Consider the following 27957-nt stretch of genomic DNA (forward strand, 5'->3'; position numbering starts at 1 on the left):
TATTTGATTAGGAAAAGGAGATAATTTTTGGCTGGTAGGACCAGAACAATTCTCTCTCTGTTGTTTATAGATGAAGAAGCAGAGGATTGGTGATACTATATAGGCCATCACAAAAGGTTCTAGAACTGAGAGTATCTTATGGCTCCTATCCCTGGTTTCTGTTTTACCATTTGAAACACACCTAGGATGTTACCTCTCCAGCATTACTGTCTTTTATGCTCCATGAATATTTCTACGTTGTCTTCCCTGTCTGGCTTTCATCAAATAACAACCATCATGTTGCCATTTAAGGGACTAAATCAATGATTCTTACTACTTGTTGGGGGTTGTACAAGAATCATCTTGGAGTCTTTTTCAATCTATATGTGCCCCTTTCTCCTCCTGCTTCTCCAGTCTCTGCCTAGGATGCTCTAGAATGATCCTTTGAAAATGCTCCCCAAATGCACAGATTGAATGTTTGTGTTTCCCCAAAATTCATATGTTGAAACAATCCCCAATATGATGGTATTTGGAGGGTCTTTGGGAGATGATTAGATTATAAGTATGAAGCTCTCATGAATGAGATTAGTGCCCTTGTAAAATATGTCCCAGGGAGCTCCCTCCCCACTTCTCAACAGTGAGAAGTTGACGGTCTTCACCTTGGAAGAGAGTTCTCAGCTGAAGTCAACCATGCTGGTTTCCTGATTTGACTTTCAGCCTCCAGAAATGTGGAAAATAAATTTCTGTTGTTTAAAAGCCACCCAGTTGGGGCGCCTGGGTGGCTCAGTCGGTTAAGTGTCTGACTTCGGCTCAGGTCATGATCTCACGGTCCGTGAGTTCAAGCCCCGCATCGGGCTCTGTGCTGACAGCTCAGAGCCTGGAGCCTGCTTCAGATTCTGTGTCTCCCTCTCTCTCTGACCCTCCCCCATTCATGCTCTGTCTCTCTCTGTCTCAAAAATAAATAAACGTTAAAAAAAATTAAAAAAAAAAAGCCACCCAGTCTATGGTATTCCATTTATAGCAGCCCAAACAGACTAAGACACCAAGTAATTTTGGTATGACTCATTCTCATAGGTGAGGAATATTATATTAAATGTTAGTTATGACCAAATTACATTTTATGAATCCACTACTCTGATGCGTGCTGCAACGGCCCAATAAGTGATAGTTTTAGAATGTTTAGCTCATTTACAAGCACCAAGTAGAAAGGAGCCTCTTTTTCAAAGTCAATTGTATTACCTTTGAATACCACACCTTTAATATTTTCCCATAAGGTATGAAAAAAGAAAATATAGTACTGGAATTTAGGAGTTTTTATCTATCCATTAACCTGCTTGAGTTTGTTTTTAGAACTTTCTCTGCTTTGGAATAGTTCTTTCTTTCCAAAAGGACAACCATGATTATACCCAAAGTGTATCAAAAGAAAAAGAAAATGTCATATATCATGACACAAAATTTCTTTATAAAAGAAAAGTTTTTAGTAACCAAACTGTGTCTCATCTAAAACTGGAAGCTGTGTGATGATTTTGGGGGTGGCATCTAGGCATCGCTAGGCTCATTTCCTTTTGTAACACGGTGGTAATGATAATGTCTCTTGGAGTAGTATGGGTTAAAATGAAAGCATCAATTTATAGCACATTATAAAACCATAAGTATTTCAATTACATTTAAAAATAATAAATAGTGAGTTTTGCTAGGGAATGTGATATGTCTGATGACACCATCAACGTAATTATCCTATGGACACTTTTTTTGGCTTAGAAGCCTTGATTAGAATAGGCATGTGAATGCAGATGAACTGTCAAGTGCCTTGGAAAGAAAGATTAGGGTGTTTTTGATACAAGAGCTGCATTTCTGAACATATTGTTCCTAACAGGACTTGTCTGTACTGACCAAAAGGCATAAGGTTTTGGTTCACTAAAACATTTGCTTCTGACCATTTTCACATCCATGTTCAGAATTCAATTAAAGGACTGGTCCCTGAAGTTTAATTCTGATGGATCTGCAACATGATGCACTGAAATTGCATAAATGAGGACCCTTTCTTGATGACACATCTGTATCACACACACAAATAACACCAAACAGCATGATTCAGTGAGTTATGTCATGGTTGGTATTTTCTTCTATGGACTTCCATTGTACAAATTATATAATAATTGAAAACAGGAACAAGGTAACATTAATATTTAAACATGGTTTAATAGGACAGGGCAGTTCACCAGTATTTCAATGCATGCTTTGACCCTGGTAGTTTATTTTCTTCAAAACTATTCTGAGTTAATTAATAGTGACATCATTTGGATGTTTTGGCAGCTTCTTTGTTCATACTACAGCCATTTGCAAGTAGATCAATTTATTTAGGTCCTTAGGTCTCTTGAAATATATGATGAACAAACAGAGAATTACCTATAAAACAATTAGACAAATACAGGTCTTAGTTCTGCACAAGCCCGGATGTTTGCGGCAACAAGAATGATTCCTGTAAATGTGAAAGGGATTGAAATTAGGAGTCACTAGGCAATGGGTAGTGGATAGACAGGGAGGGGGAAGGATGGGGAGCTCCATTTACCTAAGTGTGGATATAACAACCCTTCATTCCCCTTCCCCTTTTTAAAAAAATTTTTTTTTCAACGTTTATTTATTTTTGGGACAGAGAGAGACAGAGCATGAATGGGGGAGGGGCAGAGAGAGAGGGAGACACAGAATCGGAAACAGGCTCCAGGCTCTGAGCCATCAGCCCAGAGCCTGACGTGGGGCTCGAACTCCCGGACCGCGAGATCATGACCTGGCTGAAGTCGGACGCTTAACCGACTGCGCCACCCAGGCACCCCACCCCTTCCCTTTTTTATTTTAATTTGCTCTATGTCAAAAAAAAAGGGGGGGGAACCCTTAAGGCTAGACATTAACCAAAAGTTGGTGACAAGAGTTTTGGATTCCATGTGCCAGTTTCACTGATGACTCACTGGGAACTTTGTATAAGTCACTTAAACTTGTGCTACTTCAGTTCCTGCTGGCTGTGTTCAAAAAAGGAGGATAATACTTGATCCTAAAAATAATTAACTAGGGTGACTATTTAGATTTCTAAGAGGATATTTAATTAGGTAAATTTCCACCACTTCAATAATTACAACCTGACTGTATGTCTTAATATTTACCCTTTGGTTAAATTCTAAAATTTTACATTAATAAACATACATTTTCTGTTTTTAATTTTGCTTTCCCACTCTATTCCCTACGTACTTGACATCCTTGTTTCATAGATTTTATTTTACTGATAATATCTTTTCATACCGTTTCAGGTCAGTAAGTCTGTTTTCTCCTTTTGCTAGATTATAGATTCTAATCAAATCCTCTATAATTTATCTTCTTTGGAGTAGGATTCATTCCCTTAAAATTTACTGCCAGCATATTAGCCTGCTATTTTTCTTATATGGGCAAGATCCATTTATAATAAAAGCGTAATTAATGTATAGCAGAACTAGAAATAATGTATCTTAAATTTTACCTAATTTTTGTCGATGGTCTTTGTCTTTGTCCATCTTACTTGCATGTTAATTACTCCTCATTAATAAATCTACCTTTTAGTACATAAGCTGGGAGAGGAGAAATTTCACCATTCAACTTAAAATCAGAATTTTGCAGGAATGAATGACCCTGGAGGTCACCTAGTTCAAGCCCCCTCCCTTTTTTTTTTACAGATAAGAAAGTGGGTAAGTCACTTTATTTAAGGCCACACAACATTTAGAGTAGGGACTAGAACCCATGAGTTGTGGTGGATGTCCAGCCACTGTTGCTACTCCTCAAGGCCTAATTAATATATATGCATGCTTTAATCGATGAATTTGATTAAGGTCAACTCATGTTGGGTTCAGCCTCTAGGTAAGTTTATGTGTTTGTATTCAGATACTGCACCTTTAATTCGGTCCAGCCAAACTATAACCTTGTGAACCAGAAGTTTGGATGGAGGACTGGCACAGATCCATCCTCCCACTGAAAATACATATGCCACACAGATGCTGGATAGTCATCTTTGTTTCTGAGGACAACGCATCACTTCTCAGGGGCAGTGATACATTCTACATTCACTTGACATTTAATTTACATCCACTGTGATGAGGCACCTAGGTGGCTCAGTTGGTTAAGTGTCCGACTTCAGCTCAGGTCATGATCTCATGGTCTGTGGGTTCGAGCCCTGCATCAGGCTCTGCTGCTTTGGATTCTGTGTGTGTCTCTCTCTTTCTGCCCCTCCCCCACCCATGCTCTCTCTTCCTCCATCTCTCAAAAATGAATACACATAAAAATTTAGCTTACACTAACTATGAAATAAACATTGTACTTTTTGTATACAGACTCTCTTCCCTCAGGGAACTTAAAAATGTAGGATAAAGACATAAGTGAAACAAATAACTGTGTAAAGAGATGATTCCTATTAAGTGTATACATTTTTTTTTTTAAATTTTTTTTTCAACGTTTATTTATTTTTGGGACAGAGAGAGACAGAGCATGAACAGGGGAGGGGCAGAGAGAGAGGGAGACAAGAATCGGAAACAGGCTCCAGGCTCTGAGCCATCAGCCCAGAGCCCGACGCGGGGCTCGAACTCACGGACCGGGAGATCGTGACCTGGCTGAAGTCGGACGCTTAACCGACTGCGCCACCCAGGCGCCCCTAAGTGTATACATTTTAAAACTATCCAGTTAAAAATGTCCTCCTTTGTGTCACAGTTTCTTACAAAATTAATAATTTTAATATATAACCAACAAAGGAAGTTGTTAAGCATATAACGGGAAGTTGGTTATTCATAACTGACAAGGTTTATTTGGTCCATTACTAACCACTATCTCTCCTGTTAGGAATACTATTGTAATGAGGTGAGGTTTATTTTGGAGACACGAAAGCAGAAGTTTTGGAGTAGGGTAGGTAAAAATGAAGTAAATATTATTTTTATGTTTTAAATTAGTATTTTTATTAGTATTTATAAGTAATGTGTTCTTTGGGTAAAACATTCAAATTGTACTTAAAGGTATAAGGGCAAAGGACATGTTCTGTTTATTCTGGGTATGCACACTTAATCGTTCTTTGTTCTTTTTCTGGAGAAATTTTCTGTGCATGTGGAAACATACATCTGTATATTTTTCCCCACAAATGATTTAATGATAAATTTGCTTGTTACTCACTTACCCTAGACATATTTACACATCAATACATATTGACTTATCTAAAAAAAGTGTTTACTTACTATACCTTTGTATGCATATACCATGATTTATTCAAGCAGAAGTTGACCTTTAAAAAGGTTGGAAATATTAAATACTGGGGAGGTAAAATGGAGAATCTGTATCTGTAGCTATATGTGTATTTACCTATATGAGCTAGTAGTCATTGTCAGAGTGAATAGGATAGCCACAGACACACCGTACTCAAAGCTTATTACATTAGTAACTATTTCTTCAACTTTGTTGACTCGGTAATAGAACCCATCAGTATTTTAATTGGTTGCTTTTGTTTTTTCATTCATAGCTGCTGATAACTTTCTCCCTAAGTAATCTGAGGAAGTGGTAAAAGTCAAACTTTTTCCTGTCTGAGGCCATACTTGGTGCTGTCTATAATATCTAATTATGGTCACTAGGACCCAGCCTTCTTGCATCTTGATGAATTCCCCACCCTCCTTTGCTTGGCTTGACTTCCTGTCTGTTATCAGCTGCCATCTATCAAGAGCCTATAATATGCTCAGTGCAGAGGAGAGCAAGTCGAAGTGTTCTACCTCACAATTTAAGGAAGGCAGGGGGCTAGTTTTTGTTTTAAGATAAAAATCTTTTAACAAAACACAAACTCCCCAAAACTTCCTTTAAACCAAACAGCATTGTCACACACAAGCTCTTATTACTTACACAGCCAGATGACTCAAGATTACTAAATTTCTATTCATAAGGAGTTTGCTGGCCCCAAATCAACATTCAGTCCCTCCCCCATCTTCCTTCTCTCTCCCTTGGGAGAGTGATGTTTGGAGTGTTCGCTGCACCACGTTTTAATAGAATGAAGACGATGTGTGTTTGCTGCCTGAACTGTTTGTTTTGGGATTTTATAAAGCCTCCCCCAACGTCCTCCTTTTTAGAATTTATTTTTTGAGGCCGGGGAAGAGGAGGTCGGAATCTTTTTTGGCTCCAAGTCTTCCAATTTAGAAATACATGCTAGAATTGGTAATCTAGAATCGGCAATCTAGAATTACCAATTCTAGAATATATTGGTAATTCTAGATTACCTATATATTCCAGAATTGGTAATACATTCTAGAATCCCATTGCTATTTACTATAGAACTGGGTATTTATATCAGAAATCAGCTGCATCTACATTCCCATCAGTCACTCAGTGTGGCACAGCGGTGAAGGAAACAGCACTTAACCGTGCCTTGGGAGGTTACAGTTGACGCTTCTGCCTTTGCACTTGACTCCCCTAAAAAACGGGCCCAACTTAACAACCTCCCTAGCAAAAGTGGGAAAAGAAAAAGTCGCCCTCAAACCTGAGTGCGTCTCCGAGGCCTTTCCACTCCCCCGACCCAGAGGTAGTGGTGGTGGCCACCCCCTCCCCCCAGGTCCTCGCCCTTTTCACACGCGTTCGTGGCAAGGAGAAAATCAGTCATAAACGACCGAGATCCAGAGCCTTTCCTTGGGTGGCCTCCCCAAAGCGCGAGGAGGAGTCCCCAGTAGCGGCCCGCTCCCAGCCCTGCCTGTTCGAGGCCCTCCAACCGCCTGGGTTCTGGAGCGCGCGGGCGGGGCGGGCAGGGCCGGGGGAGGCGCGCGGGGGCGGCCGGGAGGGGGCGCCGCGGGGGCGCGAGCGGGGCTAGAGGCCCGCGGAGGACGCGGACTCCGAGCCGGGGAGCCAAGGTCCCCCTGGGGTCCCGAGCCCGGGGTCCTTTGCCAAGGGGGAGGCGGGGCGGAAGCGGCGGGAGGGGCGGTTAGGGCGGGGCGGGTGGCGGTTCCGCGCCGCGGCTCTTTCTCCCTAACGCCCGAAACTCGGGGCTGAGAACTTCTCCCCGCCTGTGCCCCGAGCGCTCCGGCGACCCCCGGCTCCCGCACCTTGTTCCCAGCCCGTCCCCGCCCCGCCTCCGGCCGCGCCACCCCCGCTGTCGGCCGCCGGCCGCGCTGCTCTCGGTTACAAAGGAGGGAAAATGAGCCGGGCGGCGGCGGCGCGGCGCGGGGCCGCCGCGACTGCGGCGATGGCGGCCGCCCCCGGCACCACGTAAACGCCCCCGCCCGCCCAGCCGCGGCCCAGGCCGGAGCAGAGCCTGCAGCTCGCCACTCGCCTCCTGAGCCCAGCGCGTCGCCTCCTGGCCGGAGGAGGAGGTGGAGGAGGAGGAGGAGGAGGAGGAGGAGGAGGCGCCGCCTTCTTGCCGCGCGCCCTCGCTGTTGTCTGCGCTCCGCTCTGGACCAGTTTGGGGAAGTTGCCGGAGCCCCGCGTCGCCCAGATGTGCGACCTCATTGAGCCGCAGCCGGCCGAGAAGATCGGCAAGATGAAGAAGTTGCGGAGAACTTTGTCGGAGAGTTTCAGCCGCATCGGTGAGTGGCGCGCTGCCCCGGGCACCGGGCCGGACGCCCCCGGCGCCTGCTCCTCCGCCCCGAGCTTCTGGCATCACCAAAGCGGCGACCACCCGGGGCTGGTGTAGAGTGTGCTGCGCGCGGACGGTGGAGGGAACAGTACCCGGACCTGGGGGTAGGGCGACAATGGAAAGGAGAGACACCCCTCTCCCTCGGGATCTAGGGGATCATTTGTGGATGATCTTAAAGCCCACAGTTTGGGTTTCCTCTCCTCGCCACTAGCGCTCCGCCTTTCGCGCCGGCGTTGGACTGGCGATGGGACGCCCCGGGCCCCGCTGCGCACCGGGCTGAGCGGCCGCCTGGGTCACTTGTTATTTTTTTATTTTTTTTATTTTTTTTGAGCGCAGGTTTCGCTCTGGGGTGTTTAGTCAATAATTTAGCTTTGGAAATTGGTGAAACGTTGAGCTGTTCCTTCGTATTGTTTAATACATCCAACCTAAAGGGAAGTGGGACAGATACCTTGGGACCTTTTGTTCGGTACTTCAGGTCCTCGAAAGCGAGATTCGGCTGTTCTGTCCCAAGCTCTCTGAATCTTTCCATTGCAGCAAATAAATGCGCGCTGTGAACTTGTCTGAACATTTAGGAATAAGTCCCCAGAACTTCTTACATTTACTACAGCTCCGGGGCTATTGTCTTTAAACCAACCAACTGATACACAAATAAAAACCGACTGAGAAATGTTTAGGACATTTAAGAATAAATCCATGTCACGGACTATAACAGGGTGACAACAGTATTATGTGGAGTGGGTTTGCTAGCTTTTTAGGGTTAGCCATAGAAAACCCCTTTTAACCTTAAGACGGTAGCTGCCTCCTCTAACATTAGAACTTTCATTTATGCAGGTAACTGTTTTCAGCAAGAAAATCCTACAAGCACTAAAAATAACCCCTCGGATTCCCTAAGAAGCTTTCTAGCCTTTGTTTCACTTGTTTAACATGTCATCCATGTTAATGAAGGTGTTAATGGAAATTAAGCATAAAGTGCTTAATTCCTTAAAATAAACCCCTGGGGTGAATATGAGTATTGGAGTCATTCATCCATCCATCCATTCCTGTAAAAAAAAATCATTATATAAGCACACTGTAAAATATGCAAACTTTCTTCAAGCAAGAGGAAATATGGATCAAAATTTAGCCTAGTTTTCTTTGTGTTGGGTTTAAAAATTTTCTATTGGTACACAAAATCTTTCCGAAATGACTGTAAAGTTATGGTGTGAAACCAACATTCAATCTTGGTTTTACTTATTGCATGTATTGGATAGTTGCAGTTTCACTCTCACGAGTTAGGGATGCATCTGAAGAGTTCCTACATGCAAATGAAGTTTGAAGCCAAGAGTGTGAGAGAGCAAGGTGTTCAGTTGGTGTACATTTTTAAGGAGGATGTTCAACCTGGGACCCAAAGCATCACAGAGGCGGGTTCTGGAGTCCATTAAGCCCTGTTCTAAAACACATTAACTGTATATTTACTAATGCTAATGACTCTGTTGGAGCCCTTCCAGTTTTGTGTTAAATAATTCATTGCAGTTGAATCTCAGTAAGAAACCAAGGACATTAATACAAAAATTCCTTATGTTTAAGCAATTTTAAGATTTTGATCGACAATCAGTAAAATTTGGATTAACTACAATGCTGGCGAATGGGGTATTACAGTTAATTGGATTTTCTAGCTTACTGAGATTTAGTGATGTGAAACTCCTTTTGATTCCAACACTTGTTAAAATGTCTTCTATGATCTAGTAGATTTTACTTCCTTCTTTCAGAAACAGTACAGTGCAGTGAACCTAACTGATTATTTCTTGTATTGAAGGAAGGTCATGATTCTGAATAGCAAGTCCCATTCTGGAATACTGTAAAGAGATAAAGAGGTTTTATGTGGTTATGATTGTATGTCAAACTCAAGACATACATGTGAAGTGGGACTGCAGAAAAATTAATCTTTGTTATCTGAGTACTTTCTTAATGTCATATTTGCAACATCAAAAAGCAATAAAACGAATTTGGTTATGTAAAGGTTTTAAGGTGCTCAAGACTATGGAATGGGGTTTTTACTATGGGATTGTATAGTGCATAGATTAAGGGTGTGGGCTGTGTCAGACCACTGGAGATTTCCCGACTTGCCACATGCAGCAGTGTGACCTTGGACAGGTCCCTCACCTTCTGAGCTTCAGTTTTTTTTTTTTTTAATTTTTTAATTTTTTAAATGTTTGTTTATTTTTGAGAGGGAGACAGAGAGACAGCGTGTGAATGGGGGAGGGGCAGAGGGAGAGGGAGACAAATAATTCGAAGCAGTCTCCAGGCTCTGAGCTGTCAGCACAGAGCCTGACGTGGGATTTGAACCCACAAACCGTGAGATCATGACCTGAGCCAAAGTTGGATGCTTAACCTACTGAGCCACACAGGCGCCCCTGAGCTTCAGTTTTTCATGTACAACTCAGTTTTGATATTGGCACTTAGGGAAATAATGCATGTGATGTCTTGTGCAGTATGTAGTGTAGACTCAAGAGATGTTCATAATATGTTATTATCATTATTGGTGATTGGATCATATTGACATAATTGATTTTCTAGGTGGGAAGAAAGAGAAGGGAAGAAGTGGTTACTGACTTTACCGTATTAAAACAGGATGGACTTTGGAGTTAGTCTGGTCTGGGTTTGAACCCTGTTTTCCCAGCTTGCTGTGTGTCTTGGTCAACTAGCAGAATATCCCTCAACCTTAGAGTCCACATGTATACATTTTCTTACGGTTGTTGTGACGATTAAATCCGATAGAATACGTAAAATATCTAGTGCAAGATGTTACATGTGAAGATCAATAATGGGGGCCGTTACTATTCCTTCCAGTTTCTCTATGTATCCCCTGTCTCCCCCCTTTCTTCATTGGTACTTCATGAGATCACAGAGTGAATGGTTTATTCTTGGTGAGTAATCCAACATCTCTGTATATGCATTCCCTTTAACCAATCTATGATGGCTTTTGAAGTAAACATACTGACTTCATTTTGCTTTTTTGGTATGATTCAAAAGTGTAGCTTGTTATAGGATAAAATATACAGTATCATTGTTTAGTCCTGAGAAGTTAACCGTTCATCTATAGAAAATGAGCACAACTTTTGAAAGTATGTGATATTCAATCAGTTTATTGTTAATAACCATTTGGACTGTATAAGAGTGGTAACGCTGATGTTTAATTCATCCACACGTAAATGGTCATACCAGCTTTATCGCTACCCACCCCAATACAGCTGATCTGAGATTACTATATTATATAAGGTCTAATAAAACACACTGGCTTTCAAGCCATAGCACTCTAATTTATGACATCTGCCAGGGAGTGACTACAACATAGTTACAGTTCTTTTACAAGATGGGTGTAATTGAATTTCAAAGTCATCCACTGATTTCAGTGGTGAGTATTTATGGTTTTCTGCTAAATAATGTCAGTGTGTTCACTTATTTAGGAATTACTGTTGTTGTCTCGTTTTTTTTTTTTTTTAATTTTGCTTAACATAAATAAAGAGAAATGGGAATTTAGTTGTTAAAAAGTTTATGTTAAAATCCTTTTCCTCTTTTCTTTCCTGTTTCTTTTTATTTTTGAATGATAGCTTAGGAGGAGGAATGCTTTCTGTGTAAGATTAGGTCAAACTGTCATTTCTTCATAGTCATTTGAATGCATTTCTTCACACTTGTTTGGATTAACTCCCAGAGAAAGGAAGTTTATACTCTGTTATATTTGAGGTGGAGCCCGTGTACACCATTTTTTTAAAAGATGTAGTTTGTGAGAGAACTGAATGAAAGGAAGAGGCTGAAATTTTGGGTTTGTTGCTTTGTTCTGTATGTGGGTAATGTAGAGTCCAGCTGTCATTTGATAAGTCCATTCTTAAGGTTAAAGGTTCAGACACAAAATGTAAATACAGTACCATGTCTTCTTCCAATGTAGTTTCAAAAGATTTTAATTTGAAAACTAGGAAATGGAATTTATATCTATGATCCTTTCATGAGAGAAAATAGTGTATGGTTTTCATATGCCAACACTTTAGTGTGTCTCAAAAGGCAAGAGGCTGTCTTTTGGCCTTTGAGGTAGACATAATTAATTCAACAAATAATTATTGAGTACCTCCTATGTGCGAGATATTGTGCTGACATTCAGTTTCAGTGGCCATTGGTACCAGTCCGCAAGGACTTTTATGAGAAGACAGGCCAGTGAAAGGGCATTGACAACATAGAATGACAAATTTTACCAAGAAGATTAGCACAATTTGCTGTTGGAGAACATAGGAGGGACACCACTTTAGTCTTGGTGAGAGCATGGCAAGCTCTCTAGAGGAAGCAGTGTCCGAGCAGAGGACTAAATAGACTACCTGATTATCTCAAATGATTCAATGTATACATACACCTTTGTTAACCCATAAAAGTGTAATATACTTGCTATTCCATGATATCTTTGAAGACAATTGTGAGTTTACATTTACACGAATGATTAATGACAATCGGGGAATGTAATCAATAATGAGATGTTGCGTGCTTGTTTGGGTAATAGTTTATTATTCATCAATGACCTGGTAAATATTTGGCAGAGACGTATTTAATTGGCCTTTGTTGTTACTGTTAACTGCTGTTCAAGCAAGGATTCCATATTTATAAGAAACTATATAAAGTGTCGATCCACCAGTGAAGAGTTACTGAAGTCATAGATTTTTTGGTCTTAAAATGTTCTCCCCTAAGATATCTTGGGCTTGAGAATAGTGTGCATGGGAGAGAATCTAGCTTTCTGCTCCTTATATCTTAGAAAATACAGCTGCAATTTTCCTCTAGTATTTCTTCCATTTCTTTCTACCTGCAGACCCTACCCCTTTATCCAGAATGTTGAAGGAATTGGCAGGATTTGGGGACAAGAAAGAAATAGTCCAGTCAGGATGTCAAAGACAATTTAGTTTCTTGCTTTCTTTATCTCTCAGTTTGAGGGTCTTCATTCTGTGTTTGCAGTTACCCGAGGGGTAGTTATCAACTGTAGTTCTTATTGGATGCTTTGCTTAAGAAAACCCAAGACTAAACTTTTATTATGTCCAAAGTAAAGAAAATACAGGAAGTTTGTGCTGTGATTTATAAGCTTGCTGCTTTAGCTTTGCATCTTACATGACAGCCACATAATCTTTCATTAATTTTTGTTAAATGAGCTAGGTATGTGGCTGTACAATGATTGACTTTGTATTTGAAATCAGTGAGCTAATCATTTCTTATTAGAAAAAAATTTTTAGATGGAACAACTTGCCTATATTTATGTAGGTCACTAATATTTTATCTTGGAATCACTACTCAAGTATGTTAATTAGAAGATATGCCTTAGGTTTGAGGGAGTGAGGGTGGGAGTTTAGTAACATTGTTGACTGATATTTAAAGAAAGCCTTCTAGATTAGAAGTTTTACATTCATAGTTAAAAATAGTCTTTAAGAATCATTGAGGATCTTACAGCTTTCTATCAAAATAGCTTATTTTAATTTTTTTAATGTGTATTTACTTTTGAGACAATGCGAGAGACAGAGTACAAGCAGGGGAGGGGCAGACAGAGGGAGACAGAGGGAGACACAGAAGCTATCAGCCCAGAGCCTGACGCAGGGCTCGAACTCACGAACCATGAGATCATGACCTGAGCCGAAGTTGGACGCTTAACCGACTGAGCCACTCAGGCGCCCCTCAAAATAGCTTATTTTAGAGTTAGTGTAAGTTAAAGCGAAATATATAATAAAATGTGTGTAAGTAATTGAATGTAAGATAAGCCATTTGAGAATGGCATAAAGGGCTGTCTTTTTATTTTTCCTTTAGAAGTAGTTGTCCTCTAATAAAGTCAGTACAGGAATTTGGTACAGATCAGCTTCTTAGGTAAAAAGAGGAAAACTAAGAATTGAACTTTCATAAACACTTTATTTCCCTCAATCTACCCTCACCCCCCTTAATTCACCACAACTACATACTTCGTGATGTTTAAAAAGACAAGTCTATGGTATGAAACAGAAAATATACTTTTCAAGATTGTTGCATTATATAATATAAGCTCTGGCATGGTAGCTTCCATTTAAGCACATGACTTCTCTCAGAGATTGATTCCCAACATAATTTGTTTTCCATTGCTTTTGTCAGAACATAGCTTTCCAAGTAAGAGCAACACAAGTGCTTCTATCCTGACTAGAACTGTCCAGTACAGACGGTAAACACCTATGCACAATTCTATAAATTAGAAACATGTCTCCAGCTAGTGGTTTCAGCTAAATTAGCTCCTTTGTGCATTCTCCTTAATATGAAACATTCTAAGTAATTGTAGGATTTAAGGAACTAGGGTGTTTGCCAACTATGCATGAAATACTTACTTCTCTCTCTTTAGAGTAGTAGAATGCCAATTCTGATTCCATGCATATTTAAATAAATTTTGAGCATTTGCCAATTCCCATACGACATTCTGAATGCATTGTTTCCTTTGGTGATACTTCATTATAAAATTGATCATGTTGAAATGTTTGAATTATGTCTCTGCAGTGCTTAGTTTAACATGCTTAGTCTTTCATTACTGTATTTAAACCTCTCTCGGTATGGGAATCTCATTCAGGGCACTGTGCAGAGTGGGTGTCATCCTGACAATTGGTTTGGGAGGACCACACACCGTGCATAATGACATATGCACAAAACCCAGAAGCTGAAGGGGACATTTCTTTAAGATTACTTTTTGATTCTTTCATACTTCATTAAAATGTTTTCCTACTAAAGAAGAGATAGGGGAAAGATATACATTCTTCTTTTCCATACTTGGGAGGATAGTCCATTTACATATTTATGAAAGTGTCTCACAAAGAAGCATGCTGTGCAATTCTCTGTCTCATTTGTAGTTTTCCTATTTGTGTCATAACATTGTTATTCAGGTTGGGGTACAGTTTTACTTTCTGAAATGAAAACACCATACTGCTTTGTTTTCTTTCTGTTTTCTAGAACTTAGATACTTAGTTTCCTTGAGATGTTTCACAATAACTTCTTCCTTTCCCTTTTTGTTTTACAGCTTTGAAGAAAGAGGACACCACCTTTGATGAGGTAGGTTAAATTTCTTTATCTTATGTTGGATGTATTTAATTACTTCTGGGTATACTTAATAGGTGCCAACTTCACACTTAAGAAGCAGGAAAAAAATGCCTTAAAAAAAGAAGAGATGACATCTCTATAGTTGTATTATTTTTCAGCTTTAATTATTTGAATGAATTTTGGTGGCAGTCAACAGAAATATGTCTTTTTAAATTAGCAAAAATACCCCCAGGCCTTTGTGTTATTGACCCCTTAATGGTGGTAGTGCTGGAGAGGCCCATTGTGAGGTACGTGCTTAGGGCAAGTCTGGAGTTGTTGGTAAGTTGGGCACCCCAGCTCCCTGCAGCCCTGCACTGAATCAGGATGTGATGCGATGTTGATGCCACTTATTGTCTATCAGATTCCCAAAGGAGGGGCTGACTTTCCTGTTCTAGTTTTCCTATCCTTTGTATATCAGATCTGTCTTTACCTACTTGCTACAAAGTAGGAAAAAAGTCTTCCAAGAGGGCAGAGGGTCCATATGTAATTAATAGCATTTTGAACGTGATTTTTAAATTGTACTCTTTCCTGAGTTTTTTGTGGTATCAGTGGGAATCACCAGAGAGACAATGTGTTTACAAAATATTCTCAGGAGTGCTATAGAGTGAAGTGTTTCATTGTCACCATCCAAAGCCACAGTAATTGACATGTGTTGTAAATTGGGCTGTGTGTGTGTGTGTGTGTGTGTGCGCGCGCGCGCGCGCGTGTGTAATGAGTTTATATATGAACACAAAAGTATATACACAGTGTGCTTATCCTGCAGCCTAATGAAGCATAGATTAGTTTGGTTGTGATTGTTTGATTTAACAGTTGCAGTTTCTGTGAAATAAGCTACCTGTTCTCTCACTGCTGTACTGCTTCAGAGAAGTGAGGACATTTGTGCTTGTGGAAATCCCCTTGGCCATGTGGTTGGCTGTGGTGCAGGGCAGGACCACTCAGGGAGAACCTGCTCCAGATTGGGATTTCTGGATGGGGCCAGTGACATTTGGCTCTCATGGTCTGCCTCTTTGTCTGTTGCACCTGTTCCTTTTTTCCTGGGGCCCAGCTCTACAAAGCCACGTGTCCCTGGACTACAAAACAACTTCTCCTTCCAGCATTCCTGAAACATCCTGTAAAGCTTAGTTATTCTAGACCTAAAGCAATAGAGGAATATTTTCTTCCCCATCTATAGTTGGTAATAATGATGTTCTCCTCTAAACCTGTATTTCTGGAATTTCTGCAGTGTTACTGAGATGTTTTTAGGAGAGTATATTTTCTTCTCAGAAGAAATCAATTGGAGAATATTTCGTACTTTTTCTCTCTTTGTAAAGAAATGTCTCCCCTCTAATTATGGAGGTAATGTAAGCTTACATAAAAGAGAAAAATAAGGAAAAGGAGAAAAGTCTCCCAATCCTATTACCTAGCTACAACCACTGTTGAATGTTCTTGCTTCTTTCCCTATGTTTAGAAACAAAAAAACATAAGCCATTTATTATATGCTGCTTTTTTCTTTTAACCCAAAATGTGGTATTTTCCCATGTTGTTATAGGTGACTCCTAATCATTATTAGGAATTTGAAAAACCTCCTGTTTAGTTTAAATGCCATTGTTAATGATTGTTATTTTGTCACGTGGCTGTGAGATTAGCTTTCCAAAAAATCTGAGGCTGGAACCTAGATGAAAGTTAGGGAAGGATGTGTATATGAAGCTGGTTACTACCCACCCTCCTTTACCTGGAAACCATTGCACAAAGGTCTGGATTTTGTAATATGGGGCAAAATTTTCTCTAGCTTTTACAAAGTGTTTTCCTTCCTCTGTACAAGAGATTGGTAAAAAAAAACAAAAAAACAAAAACAAAAAACAAAAACAAAAACAAAAAAACAAAACTCAAGTTAGTAAATCACAGAATGGTACACCTGGAGGAGATGTTGGAAATCACAGGGCCAACTTCATCATTTCATGGATGAAGAAATTGAGGTCCAGAGGGGCCCAGGAGTTTCCAGTTAATTACGGGAAGTGCCAGGGTCAGGCTCCTGGGAGATGGTAGTAGTAAAGGCATGCCTGGGTGTAAACCCTAACTCAGCTACCTTTTCAGGGGCAATTGACTTACTTTTTCCAAGTCTGTTATAAGTTAGAGATGTTTATCTCCCTCCTAAGATTGTTTCGAAGATTAAATAAGCTAAGTATATGAAGGTTACAGAAGAGTGATGGGCACATAGTAAATGTCTCATAGTTGGTATTCCCATCGCCCTTGTCTTTGTTGTCATCATCATCCTTCTCTTCACCGATGCTCTCACCATGACATCACCTTCTGTATTTGGAAGGGCTACAAGGAGGAAAGAAAGATTTAGTTTGAAATTAAGAATTGGGGCTATGAGGAGAGTTATTTTCAGATATTCCTCTACAATACCATATGAGACTTCGTGTGACGATTTACATATTAAAACTGTGAAACCCACCATTTTTTTTTTTGTTTGAAACTCACCAGTTTTTAGATTCCTTGAGAGGATGACTACATTCAGCTTTGTAATCCCTCATGTGTCTTGCACATGGTAAAACATTCAGTAAATATCTGTTGAATGTGACTAAATATATATTGTCAGTAAGTAGAGAGAATGTTGAACTGTCAGACAATGTGGATTCTCCTTTGCCATTTTCTAGCCATTCAGTTTTCTCATTTGTAAAGCCAGTCAGAGAGGATCATCTTCAAGTTGCTTTTTATCTTTAAAAATTTTTAAACCTTTATTCATTTTTGAGAGACACACAGAAAGAGAGGGAGAGAGAAAGAGAGCGAGCGCAAGCCAGGGTGGGGCAGAGAGAGTAGGAAACACAGAATTTGAAGCAGGCTCCAGGCTCTGAGCTGTCAGCGCAGGGCCTGATGCAGGGCTCAAACCCATAAGCTGAGATCTTGACCTGAGCTGAAGACGGTCGCTTAACTGACTGAGCCACCCAAGCACCCCATAGGGGGAGGGAGAATCTATTTTATTTTATTTTTTAATGTTCTTTATTTTTTAGATTTGGGGGAGAGAGAGAGAGCGAGCCAGCGAGCTCGAGGAGGGGAGGGGCAGAGAGAGAAGGAGACACAGAATCTGAAGCAGGCTCCAGGCTCCAAGCTGTCCTCACAGAGCCATACACAGGGCTTGTACTGTGAGATTGTGACCTGAGCAGAAGTCAGACACTTAACCAACTGAGCCACCCAGGCACCCTATCTATCTTTAAATGTAAAATAAAATCCTACCTAACAGTCAACATGCACTTACAGTTTTACTAAGATCCCAGAAAAGGACACTGCATTTGTGATTAAATACGCAAGAAGTCACCAAGTTCTATGATCATCCTCAGATTGCAGTGTTAGAAGTTTTCTTGAACTCACTTTTCTTTGGCAGTTGGAGGACTTCTGTGTTGGAATTTAGTTAGGATTCGAGTCTTGAAACCTGGGTACTGAATCAGCTTCTTAGATATGCATCAAGGTGTGGCATCTCTCTTCCTACTCAGTATTTATGAGGCAGAGGACTCCTTACCTCAAGGAGTGGCCTCCTCCAGAGTGCCTGGAGCTGGACTTTAGTTGCTATTCCCTGATTCCTAGAGGATTTCTATAGGGTGTGTGTAAATGTTTGACCTTGAACAGAGGAGAAAAAGAGATGTGGACCTATTTGAAAGACTTATTATTCTTTCATTCTTCAATAGGCTGAAGTGCCATGACTGCGGATTTTTATAAGCAGCTTGGAATTATATTCATGAATAGTGTCCTATTGCTTGTTGTAGAGAGAGAATGAGACACTTTGGAAGTTAAGTATTGAGGGATGTTTACACTAGGCAACTTTGTTTGAATAGGAAATGTTGTTGAAGCCCATCCTATTTGGAGAGAGGACAATCATTTCGCTCTTCATTCATATTGTATCTGGGCGCTGATTAAAATATGAAGCGTTTTTGTTCTCTAAGTTTAATCTATACTTTTGATGGGTGGACTAACCATTTATAAGGATATCCTTATATCCTTGTATAAAGTTGCAGGACTTTCCAAATTCTTTCTCACCTTTTTGTCCCCAGTAGATGTCGTAGGCCATGTCTCCCGAGTGGCCTCATTTTTCCTGTGCCATAATATACTATGACTTCAGGGAAGTTTTGAATCTTATTTTTTTAAATTAGTAATTTGTTTCAAAATGATACCTAAAATATGAACAGTCAGAAAATACAGTTAATCTCTCCCAGTGTAAAAGTACTATGTATAAAGCCTTTTGAACTGTGGAAGTAAAAAGTTCTAAGTGAGTATAAATATGTGTGTTTAGAAAGGGTTGGAAATGTCTAAAGCCACAGCAATCATGAATTGTTCTTGTGTTTAAATTAAAAAGGTTAAATTGTGTAGTTTTAGTTATGCTTCTTGCCTCTGTTATTTTAGCTCAGATGAGTTGCCAGAACAAAGTGTTGAGTATGCTTGGCTCTTTACTAAGAAATACAAAAATTCTAGTGGTTGAAATAAACCTTGGAAATGCAGAGAGGTTTGTTTGTTTGTTTGTTTATCGTATATAATCCAGATAATTAAGCACTTTTTTTGCAGTGGGCGGGGATTGGTCATTTACGAGCTTTTTAATTTTCTGTGCTCTGGTCATTTGTTTCCTGTTTGCAAAGTAGAAGGGACTGCCAACACATATTTTTGCATTTTACAGCTATTTTAATTTTTGTATCCTAAGGAAATGTGTACAAAGCATATAAAATGTCTTAACATTTTTGCATCTGATCTGTAACTTCCTCAGGTACATTTTTATAGGTAACTTGCTTCCTCTCTGCTTAATATAATAATTTTGTGAGATAGATGGGGGGGTCAGATGCATTGACCTCTGCTTCTAGGCCATGCCCCTCTTTGTTGTTTTGTATAAATATGTAACTGTAATACTGGAGATATAAACACAGCAGTGATTTTTCTGAGAACCAGATTCTAGGAGTCAAGTACAAGTATGATTTGGGGATATTCCTGGTCATTATTTTTCCATGCATTGAGGGTGGTGGGAGCTGTTGCAGTTTTTTTCTCACCTAACTACCACCATGGTCTGAGGCCCCTGTGTCTGTGTGAATAATGTATACATTGTATACAGCTGTCTAGCTTCTGACTTCCCTGACTTCCTCATCTAAAATACTAAATCCCAGTAACTGTCTTTCCCTGTGAGCTTCCTCACTCCTGCTGTACTCCTTTTATCTCTTCTTTGTGGGTTCCCTGTTTCCAGACCACCCGTTCTCTGCCCATCCCCCTCCTGTTTCCTTCTCTGTTCACTCACCGTACATCATTCCCTTGCCAGTATTCTCAGTCGCCGTATCCCTTTGTGTTTTGCTTGTAATCTACTCCGCCAGACCTTGATTTTGACCTGGCATCTTTTCCCCCTCTGCCCACCGGCTGCCAAGAGCTGCTTGAGGAAACCACTCTGTAAATAAATTTATCATCTCTGGCCTTAGCTGGAACCCAAGGCAACTGTGTATGTACAGTCTTGCCCTGTGTGGCTGGCCTGTTTCCTGCTGAAACCTTTCCATTTCCCTCAATCCTTCTAGCTACCCTCCTCCACCCCTCCTTCCTTTCATAGATGACTTTCCACTCTGTGTTAGTTTGCTGGAGTTGTTGTAGAAAAGTCCCACAGACTGGGTGGCTCAAACAACAGAAGTGTATTGTCTCACAGTTCTGAAGACCAGAAGTCTGTAATCAAAGTGTGGGCAAGGTTGGCTCCTTCCGAAGGATGTGAGGGAAGGATACGTTCCAGGCCTCTCCTCTTAGCTTATAGATGGCCTTCTTCTCCCTGTGTGTCTTCACATCACCTTCCCTTAATGAGGGTGTGTTTTTCCAACTTTTCCCTTTTAACAAGGACATTGGTTGTATTGAGTTAGGGGCCCACCCCACTCCAGTATGACCTCGTCTTAATTTAACTAATTACATCCGCACTGACTCTGTTTCCAAATAAGATCACATTTGGAGGTTGGGGGCGAGGGGTATGGTTAAGAAGAATTTTTGGTGTACACAATCCAAAACTCATAACACCCTCCAACTTCCTACAACACTTAATGCTGTTAGGCGTCAGCACCTTGCCTGCACATGTACCTTCACTTGCTCCAATTTTATTTCCTTTTTTCCAACTTCAGAGGAGGATGTGTCTTTTCTCCTGTTCTAGGCTAATTTCTCCTCCTTTCCTCTTCACTCCTTTCCCTGCTTTCACTCCAAAATCTGTGTAATTGATTCTGTATTTCCTTATCTACTTATTCTTTCTTATTGTGTCTCTTCTTTCTTACAGGTGTTTCACCCTAGGCTCTGAGCACAGTTAAGTGTTCCCCGTCTCTTCTGTGCTAATGGAAGCCCTCTGTCCACTGTGATCATTTTTTTCATGCCCTCCTCGAGCAGTATGTATGTTTCTGCTCCTTCCTTTTGGCTACTCCCTTATTATACTCCCATGAGTGTGGCTGAGCCCGCTTTCTGTTCTGAACCCAGATATGCAGCTGCCCATTTGATGTTCCTGCCTCTTTATCTCGTAGTCATCTCAGTCTCGGCACATACCAAGTACTCCTCAGCCTGTGCCTTTTCTCTTTGTTATCTTAGTGATTTTCCAAGGCAGAAGCAACCTGACACTGTCCTGAGCTTCGCCCCAAGCACCACATTCTGGCATTGGCTTGGTCCTCGTTGCCTCCTGCCATTTCCCTTCCCACTGCTGAGGCAGGCTCACACTTCAGCTTCATCCTCTCTTGCCTGGACGTGTGGTCATCTTCTTACTGGTTTCCCTGCCTACAGCTTGCCTCCTGTTCCCACAGAGTGACAGATCTGAAATGCTTTTCTCTTGCTTAATACTTTAAAGGTTAGCTGCAGGTTCAAGTTCAGACTCTTAACTTGGCCTTCAAGTCCTTCCATGATCTATCTCTTGCCCACCTTTCCATCCTCATCAGTCATCTCTGATTTTCATGCCTTCATTATCACCAGCTGACACCGTATCAGTTCAGGACTTTATCACTTTTACCTTTTTTATCCCAATAACCTCTTAATTGGTCTCACTGTTCCATCTCTCACTCTTCTGCTCCAGCCTTCCTAACATGTCTTTCTTGTCGTGATGTTTCCTTATTCAAAGATTTGTACAGGAAACAATTGTTGATGTCTGTTTTATTAGGCTCTGAATATGCTCTGACCCGGACTCTTAATCTCATCAGTCTCACGGAATTTAATCCCACTGACAAGGTATCTTGACTGGCTCCTATCATCTCGCAGTGTTGGGTCTGGGCACAAATTCAACCTCACTCTCTTTATAGTAAGATTTTATGTTACAGTATATCCTGTTTTCTTTTCACCATGGTCATGTCTGACATCCCTGGATGACATGAACCTGTCCCATGCAAGAAGTCTAGAAATATACAGACTATTCTCGGATTGTGCCAGTAATCTGGTACGTAGTAGTTTTTCAAATGCAACGTTTGAAAAAGAACCATCTGAAAAAGAACCTCACTTCCTCCTTTATTCTGTCATTGGAATTTAGTTGAGATTTCTGGGTTCTTAAAACTTTCTGTGCTTTAGTTTTTCCTTTCTATAAATGTTTGATCACATTTACTGTCTCCCTAATTATGGTACACATAATTACAATAATTTTGTCTAGTCCCAGACAGTGGCTAGAGTGTCTGGGTAGTGCTGTAAAAATTCAGAGAGGAAGTACATGTCACAAAATGTAAAATGTATGACATTTGGGAGAATTAGTCACTTCCACATTCTTAATCCCCAGAAGACAGAATGTTACAGGAGTTGAAAGCATGAGTAGGGTTTCTCTTGGTGGGCACTGTGCACCCTGATGGCAGGACCCATTAACCAGTAGCAAGTCTCTCCTTTAAGGGTGGTTGGTGTTTCCTTGTGGGGTGTGCTTTGATTTGCATGTTTGAATTCATTTGTAAAGAGCCGACTTTTGGTGTAGGGAGTTTTTTTAATTTTTTTTTTTTTAAGTACAACCTAGGTACTTATGATATTCTTCAAGAACAAAATGGGTCCAGCTACAGGGAATATGTTATACCATTTTCCTTCTGACTGAAATTTGAACCGCTGATTTATTTATTTTTTAATGTTTATTTATTTCTGGGACAGAGAGAGACAGAGCATGAATGGAGGAGGGGCAGAGAGAGAGGGAGACACAGAATCAGAAGCAGGCTTCAGGCTCTGAGCTGTCAGCACAGAGCCCGACGTGGGGCTCAAACTCACAAACCGTGAGATCATGACCTGAGCCGAAGTCGGTCACTCAACCGACTGAGCCACCCAGGCGCCCCTGAACCGCTGATTTATAATCTACAAATCCTTAAATGGCTTGGTTGCATTTCAGACGGCCTCTTACTTTAGGCACCATAATGATAATTGAAATGAGCTAAACCAAAGGGTCAGGGCTTTTGGAGGACTGGAATCATAGTCTGTACTTGATCTGGAGTGTACTGACCTTCATATCAATGTGACAGACATACCTTTCTAAGTAATCCTTTTCTGAGAGATACATTCTTTGAATTTTTTTAATAGTCTAAAACACAATTAACTCTTCTTATTCTCTGTGTCATAAAATTTACAAAAGGCATAATTACAAAAAATTGGAACCAGCAAATTGCTCTCCATTTTGCCAGCTTGATTCCTCCAGGATGCATCAGTGTCAGGTTTCTTGAAGGAGCTCTCTCACTATGTAAAGATAATAATTGAAGGATTATTCAGTTTTTCCTTCTGAATCTATTTTATTTTTAGTATATAAAGTTGGTTCTGGTTATTCTTTCAAAATATTATTTAGTTTTTAAATTTTCTTCTTTTTTCTTTTCTTTTTTTCCCCCTCTCTCCCTTCTTTCTTCCCTCCTGCCCCTCCCACCCCTTTCTTTCTTTCTTTTCTTTGTTTTAAGCATATGAGTCTGGGGATTTTCTTTAAATTTTTTTTCTTATGATCTAAAAATATGGCAGTAGTCTGTACTACAATGTCTGGGGCAACATTATGGCTTAATTTTTAAGTGATGTGATTAGTAGTTTTTTGTGTAAGTCTTTCTGAATAGCTACCCTAAATTCTAAATTTCATGATATTAAATGTTATAGGCATGGGTAAGGAATGTGTAGACAAAACATTTTTAAGGCTTTTATGACTAATGTAGAAAAATTTATTTTAGCATGTAATTGTATACTCAGACTAAATTATGTCAGATAGAGTACTTATTTGACTTTTCACTGATACACATTTTTCTAAGCTGGCAAGTCAGACTCATGAGTATTAAAAGAGACTTGGAATTGAAGAGAGTCTTGGAGTGACCAATTCCATGTACTTATTTGTGTTTTCTCAGTCTTAGGATACTCTTCATGTGAGATGTCTGTAAAGTGTGATGTCTAAAAGGTATCTTCATATTCAGTGTCTGGGAATTAGTATTCTACTCTAAGTGACCTCAAACATATTATAATTCTGTGTTCTTATCAGCTGAAATGTTGAAGTAAGCAGTTTCCTTTAAAAAGAAATGGAGAGCAGATTGATGGCATCCTCTCTCTCTCTCTCTCTCTCTCTCTTTTTTTTTTTTTTTTTGATATATACCAGGAATTCAGCATATTCTAGAGTTTGTCCATGGGAATGTGCCATGGCACCCATCACATTTGTCTTGGTGGATACAAATTAGTCTGTTCCTCTGGATTGTTATATGCCTTAAAGCTGAGTTATGACTATGACTTAGTTACTTCAGAGCCTTATTTGTTCTATTTTAAAGGATTTTTCAAAAAAGGAGATTGTACTAGCTCTATAAAACAGTGACGAGTGTGGATGGTGAGTTTCTAAAAGCTTCCTAAAGATTTCAGTGCACTTTCCCTACCCAAATCACATGCTTTGAGACAACTGGTGCTGCAGTTAGCCAGGGTTATTTTTTGAGAGTATGTCATATCCCACAGATGTGTTCAGATGACGAAAATGATTGAGAGCCACTTTTCTGAAATATCTATTATTGAACTATTAGAATGGAGTTGAAGATGGACACTGGTATAGTCACATGCAGTCTGATTTTTTTTTTTTTTTAATAGCTCTTGATTTCAGGTCCTGCATCCTGATTTTTGGCTCAGAAAATACAGTCTTGGTTCTAAATTGTGTATTTTTTTTTATATTTCAATATTCTAGATATTCTAGCTAAAAGAAGACTAAGATAGGGATCAAGCTTTTTTTTTTTTTAACAAGGAAGGGGCTAGGTAGACATTATTCTACAACAGAAAAGTGAATAAGAAGTTAGGTTTTTTTTTCAATTTTAATAAAAATTTCATTAATTAAAAAAGAAATAAGAGATAAGATTGATGAGATAAAATTGAGTGTTAGTAGTAGTCATTCAAGGCATGAATTACATCTTTTGTGTTGTAGGTGTTCATTTATTTAAACCTTCTTTAGTTGTGTAGTTCTCTTTACATTGTCTTCAAATGAAATGATGGAGAATGATCTGCAGTACTTGATTCTCTACTCTTAAAAGAGCGACTATTTAATTTTATAAATGAGCATCCTTGGGTCATTAGATATTGGGGTTCAGGTGTGCCAGAGGCTTCATAACATATGGCCTGTCCCCTGATGCCCTAATTGAGCTCAGAACTTTCCCCAAGAGGTTTGGATTACTTTATCTAAATGATGTGCTGCATGTGCAACAAAAAGGTGCTTTAGTCACAAAAGGAAGAAATAAACAAGTATATACTTTGTAAGATATGCTGGTTTGCTTTTACATTAATTTCTCTGCAGTTATTAGAAGGTAAAAATCTTAAAACTCATATTAATGACATTAATTGGATGACCACAATTTTGGGTGATTCACTTTTAATAGATACAACATTACCTTTATTTTCCTTATATCTTCTTATATATACATTTCCTTGCATTTGAATAGTTTTTTTTAGGCGAGATAATATGGCATATTGAACTCAACTTAGATTTTTTTTCAGGTTCAGAATTTTTACTTCTTATCACAGTTACATATTTTCCACTGAATAATTTTAATACTTTGCTGTTACGAAAGTGACCATGCTCATTACAGATAATTTTATATATTGTATATATTCATATATATTTATATATTTATATATCTTAAATATTAAAAGCATAAAATAAAACTTATAGTGTTCAGTGAAAACAACCATTGCATATAGAATATGATCTCTACTTTGTGAAGCATATGTGTTCCTGTATGGGGGAAACATCTGAAAAAAGAAAATATAACAGAAAGGTAATTTGGAAATAGAGGTTTATTGAAGTTGTGACTTGCTCAAAGCCCCTCAGCTATACAGGAGTTTAATCCATGATTGCAACACAGTCTGTCTTACTCTAGCATGTGCTTAGCATTTTACTGGGTTGCTTCCCAGGAGAAGGGAGAAACAACACACAGGCACTATGGGTGTGGTATGTGGTATATAGATGGGGATAGGACCCAAAGTTCTTACAAATAAGCAACTGATGTTTGGTAGTAATTCTAATAGATGAATTATTTTCCTAATAAGGAATAAAAACAAGTAAACTTAAGAGATTCCTGCAGTAGATCTGTGTCATTTTTGAACCAAGTTACACTTATTTTGGAAACTGAGGTCGGGGAAGATTAAATAGGTTGCTGAAGAGAAATATGGTTAGTGTGAGATCAAGAAGGTCTCTTGTCTGAATTATTCACTGCATTTTGCTTTCATTTTCAAGGTTATGTTAAAACTGTGCTTGTATTTCCATTTTTATCTGGATTTGGGTGGGGATTGAATGGAATTATTTGAGTTATAAACTTGATCATTCTGGTAGTAATAGTTTAATTCAGATTTCCAGCTAGACATTGGGGCTCTGCACACAGTTTTAGGCTATGGAAGAGTCATGATTGGATGAGGTACCATGGATCACCAGCCTACCTACAGATTGGTTCCAGCTGGGAGGTATGATGAGCTCAATGCTGGCATGTGTTTTAACTGGCACATTCAGAAAACAGTGTTAGATCTTCCAGTGGGTATAAAATTGCCTCTTTGACCAGGGCAAGTAGTTAATATTAAACAAAATGTCAGATAATAAACCCAATTCTTTTTTCCAAATCCTGACTATATATATGCTTGTGCATGTGAAGCAACTCTCGCTTCATTTTTATTTCATATTGTAACAGCCAAAGTCTTTGTGAAGATTGAAGACAGCAGAAAAAGGCAGATATTTTTGATATTTACATCGTAGCTGGAGAAAGAGTTTAAGTGGGCATAGAGAGAGAGACATTGAATACTTTGAATTCCTTTTTATTGGTAACCTGAGAGCTGAGAACAGAAACAGACCAGTTTTTTCTGTCTCTTTTTTCCTATACTTCTAACATCACTGGGGTTTCTTCTTTCCCTTTTTTCTCCCTGAGACTGCTTGGTCTTGGTGGGGACAGTTAGCTCCATCTTGTCTGAAGCAAATAGTTCAACCACCAGCCACCATGCTTCTTTTGCCCTGAAGCAAAGAGGGTCCAGGTTGTCGATGACCTTTTGGCCGCTTGCACCATCTTTCCCAACTGGGACAGGCACAGTTCTTTTTCTGGTTCATGACTGGTGGATGCGGGCAAGGGAAGAAGAAGAGCAAAGCAGCAGGCAGGAGATGCTGATGTTGGATAGTGATTGGCCCCAGTTCTACAATTACCAGTATTATGACCCCCCCTGCATTTCGTGGACTAGTTCTGGCACATATATTGTTTCATTTACACTGTCTTTTTTTTTTTTTTTTACACCTGGTAGAATAAGGAAGACTTGAGGGCAGAAACATACAGAGTAATTTTAGATTCTTCTCTGGTACACATTGGGCTCAGAGTAGGAGAGTTTGTGCCTTTTTAGTGTTTTCTTTTTCTTTTTGATGAGAAGGATCAGGGAAGGGAAAATATCAAGAGAGCAGAATCAGTTTGCCAGTCACCAAGCTCATTAAAGTTAATATTTACTTTAAAAATGAATGTATTTGCCAGCCCTTCCTGCTATTTGTTTGGGGAGCATTTAACTTACATGGGAGAGCCTGTGTCTAGTTTCCACTTCCATTTGGGCATTTTGTCTCTGAGGCCAGTAGGAGGTATGATACTCTGTCTCTGTGGCAGGTATGATATGCTGCTGATCTCGGTCATAACACCTGTTTTGTTTGTTTGTTTGTTTTACTTCAAATTATATTTATTTTGAGAGTAAAGGAAGGTAAAAAAAATGAACTTATCAGTTTTTTTTCCTGTTTTTCTGTGTTTACTGCTCAATTTTGTTAAACTTTCAGTAACTCAACTGACACATTGGAGATTATGAAAACTGGAAATTTGATTGAAATGTAGCCTTGAAACTCAAAGATTACATTTACTTTTTTATTTTTA

At 39.7% G+C, this 27957-nt stretch overlaps 1 protein-coding gene across 3 annotated transcripts in view; it reads left to right on the top strand.

Moving 5' to 3' along the window:
* CDK14 (cyclin dependent kinase 14) overlaps positions 1–27957 on the top strand; it is a 605513-nt gene that overhangs the window by 20231 nt on the left and 557325 nt on the right. The window contains exons 1-2 of one of the 3 annotated variants that reach the window (XM_043588812.1): positions 6812–7538; positions 14619–14650. In XM_043588812.1, coding sequence (XP_043444747.1) covers positions 7448–7538; positions 14619–14650 — 123 coding nt within the window. In that variant the 5' untranslated portion in view covers positions 6812–7447. Of the gene's footprint in view, positions 1–6811; positions 7539–14618; positions 14651–27957 lie in introns of those variants that run through there. The other 2 variants (XM_043588813.1, XM_043588815.1) reach the window with 2 other exon arrangements.

The sequence above is a fragment of the Prionailurus bengalensis genome, chromosome A2 (genome assembly GCF_016509475.1).
Source record: "Prionailurus bengalensis isolate Pbe53 chromosome A2, Fcat_Pben_1.1_paternal_pri, whole genome shotgun sequence".
NCBI lineage: Eukaryota > Metazoa > Chordata > Mammalia > Carnivora > Felidae > Prionailurus > Prionailurus bengalensis.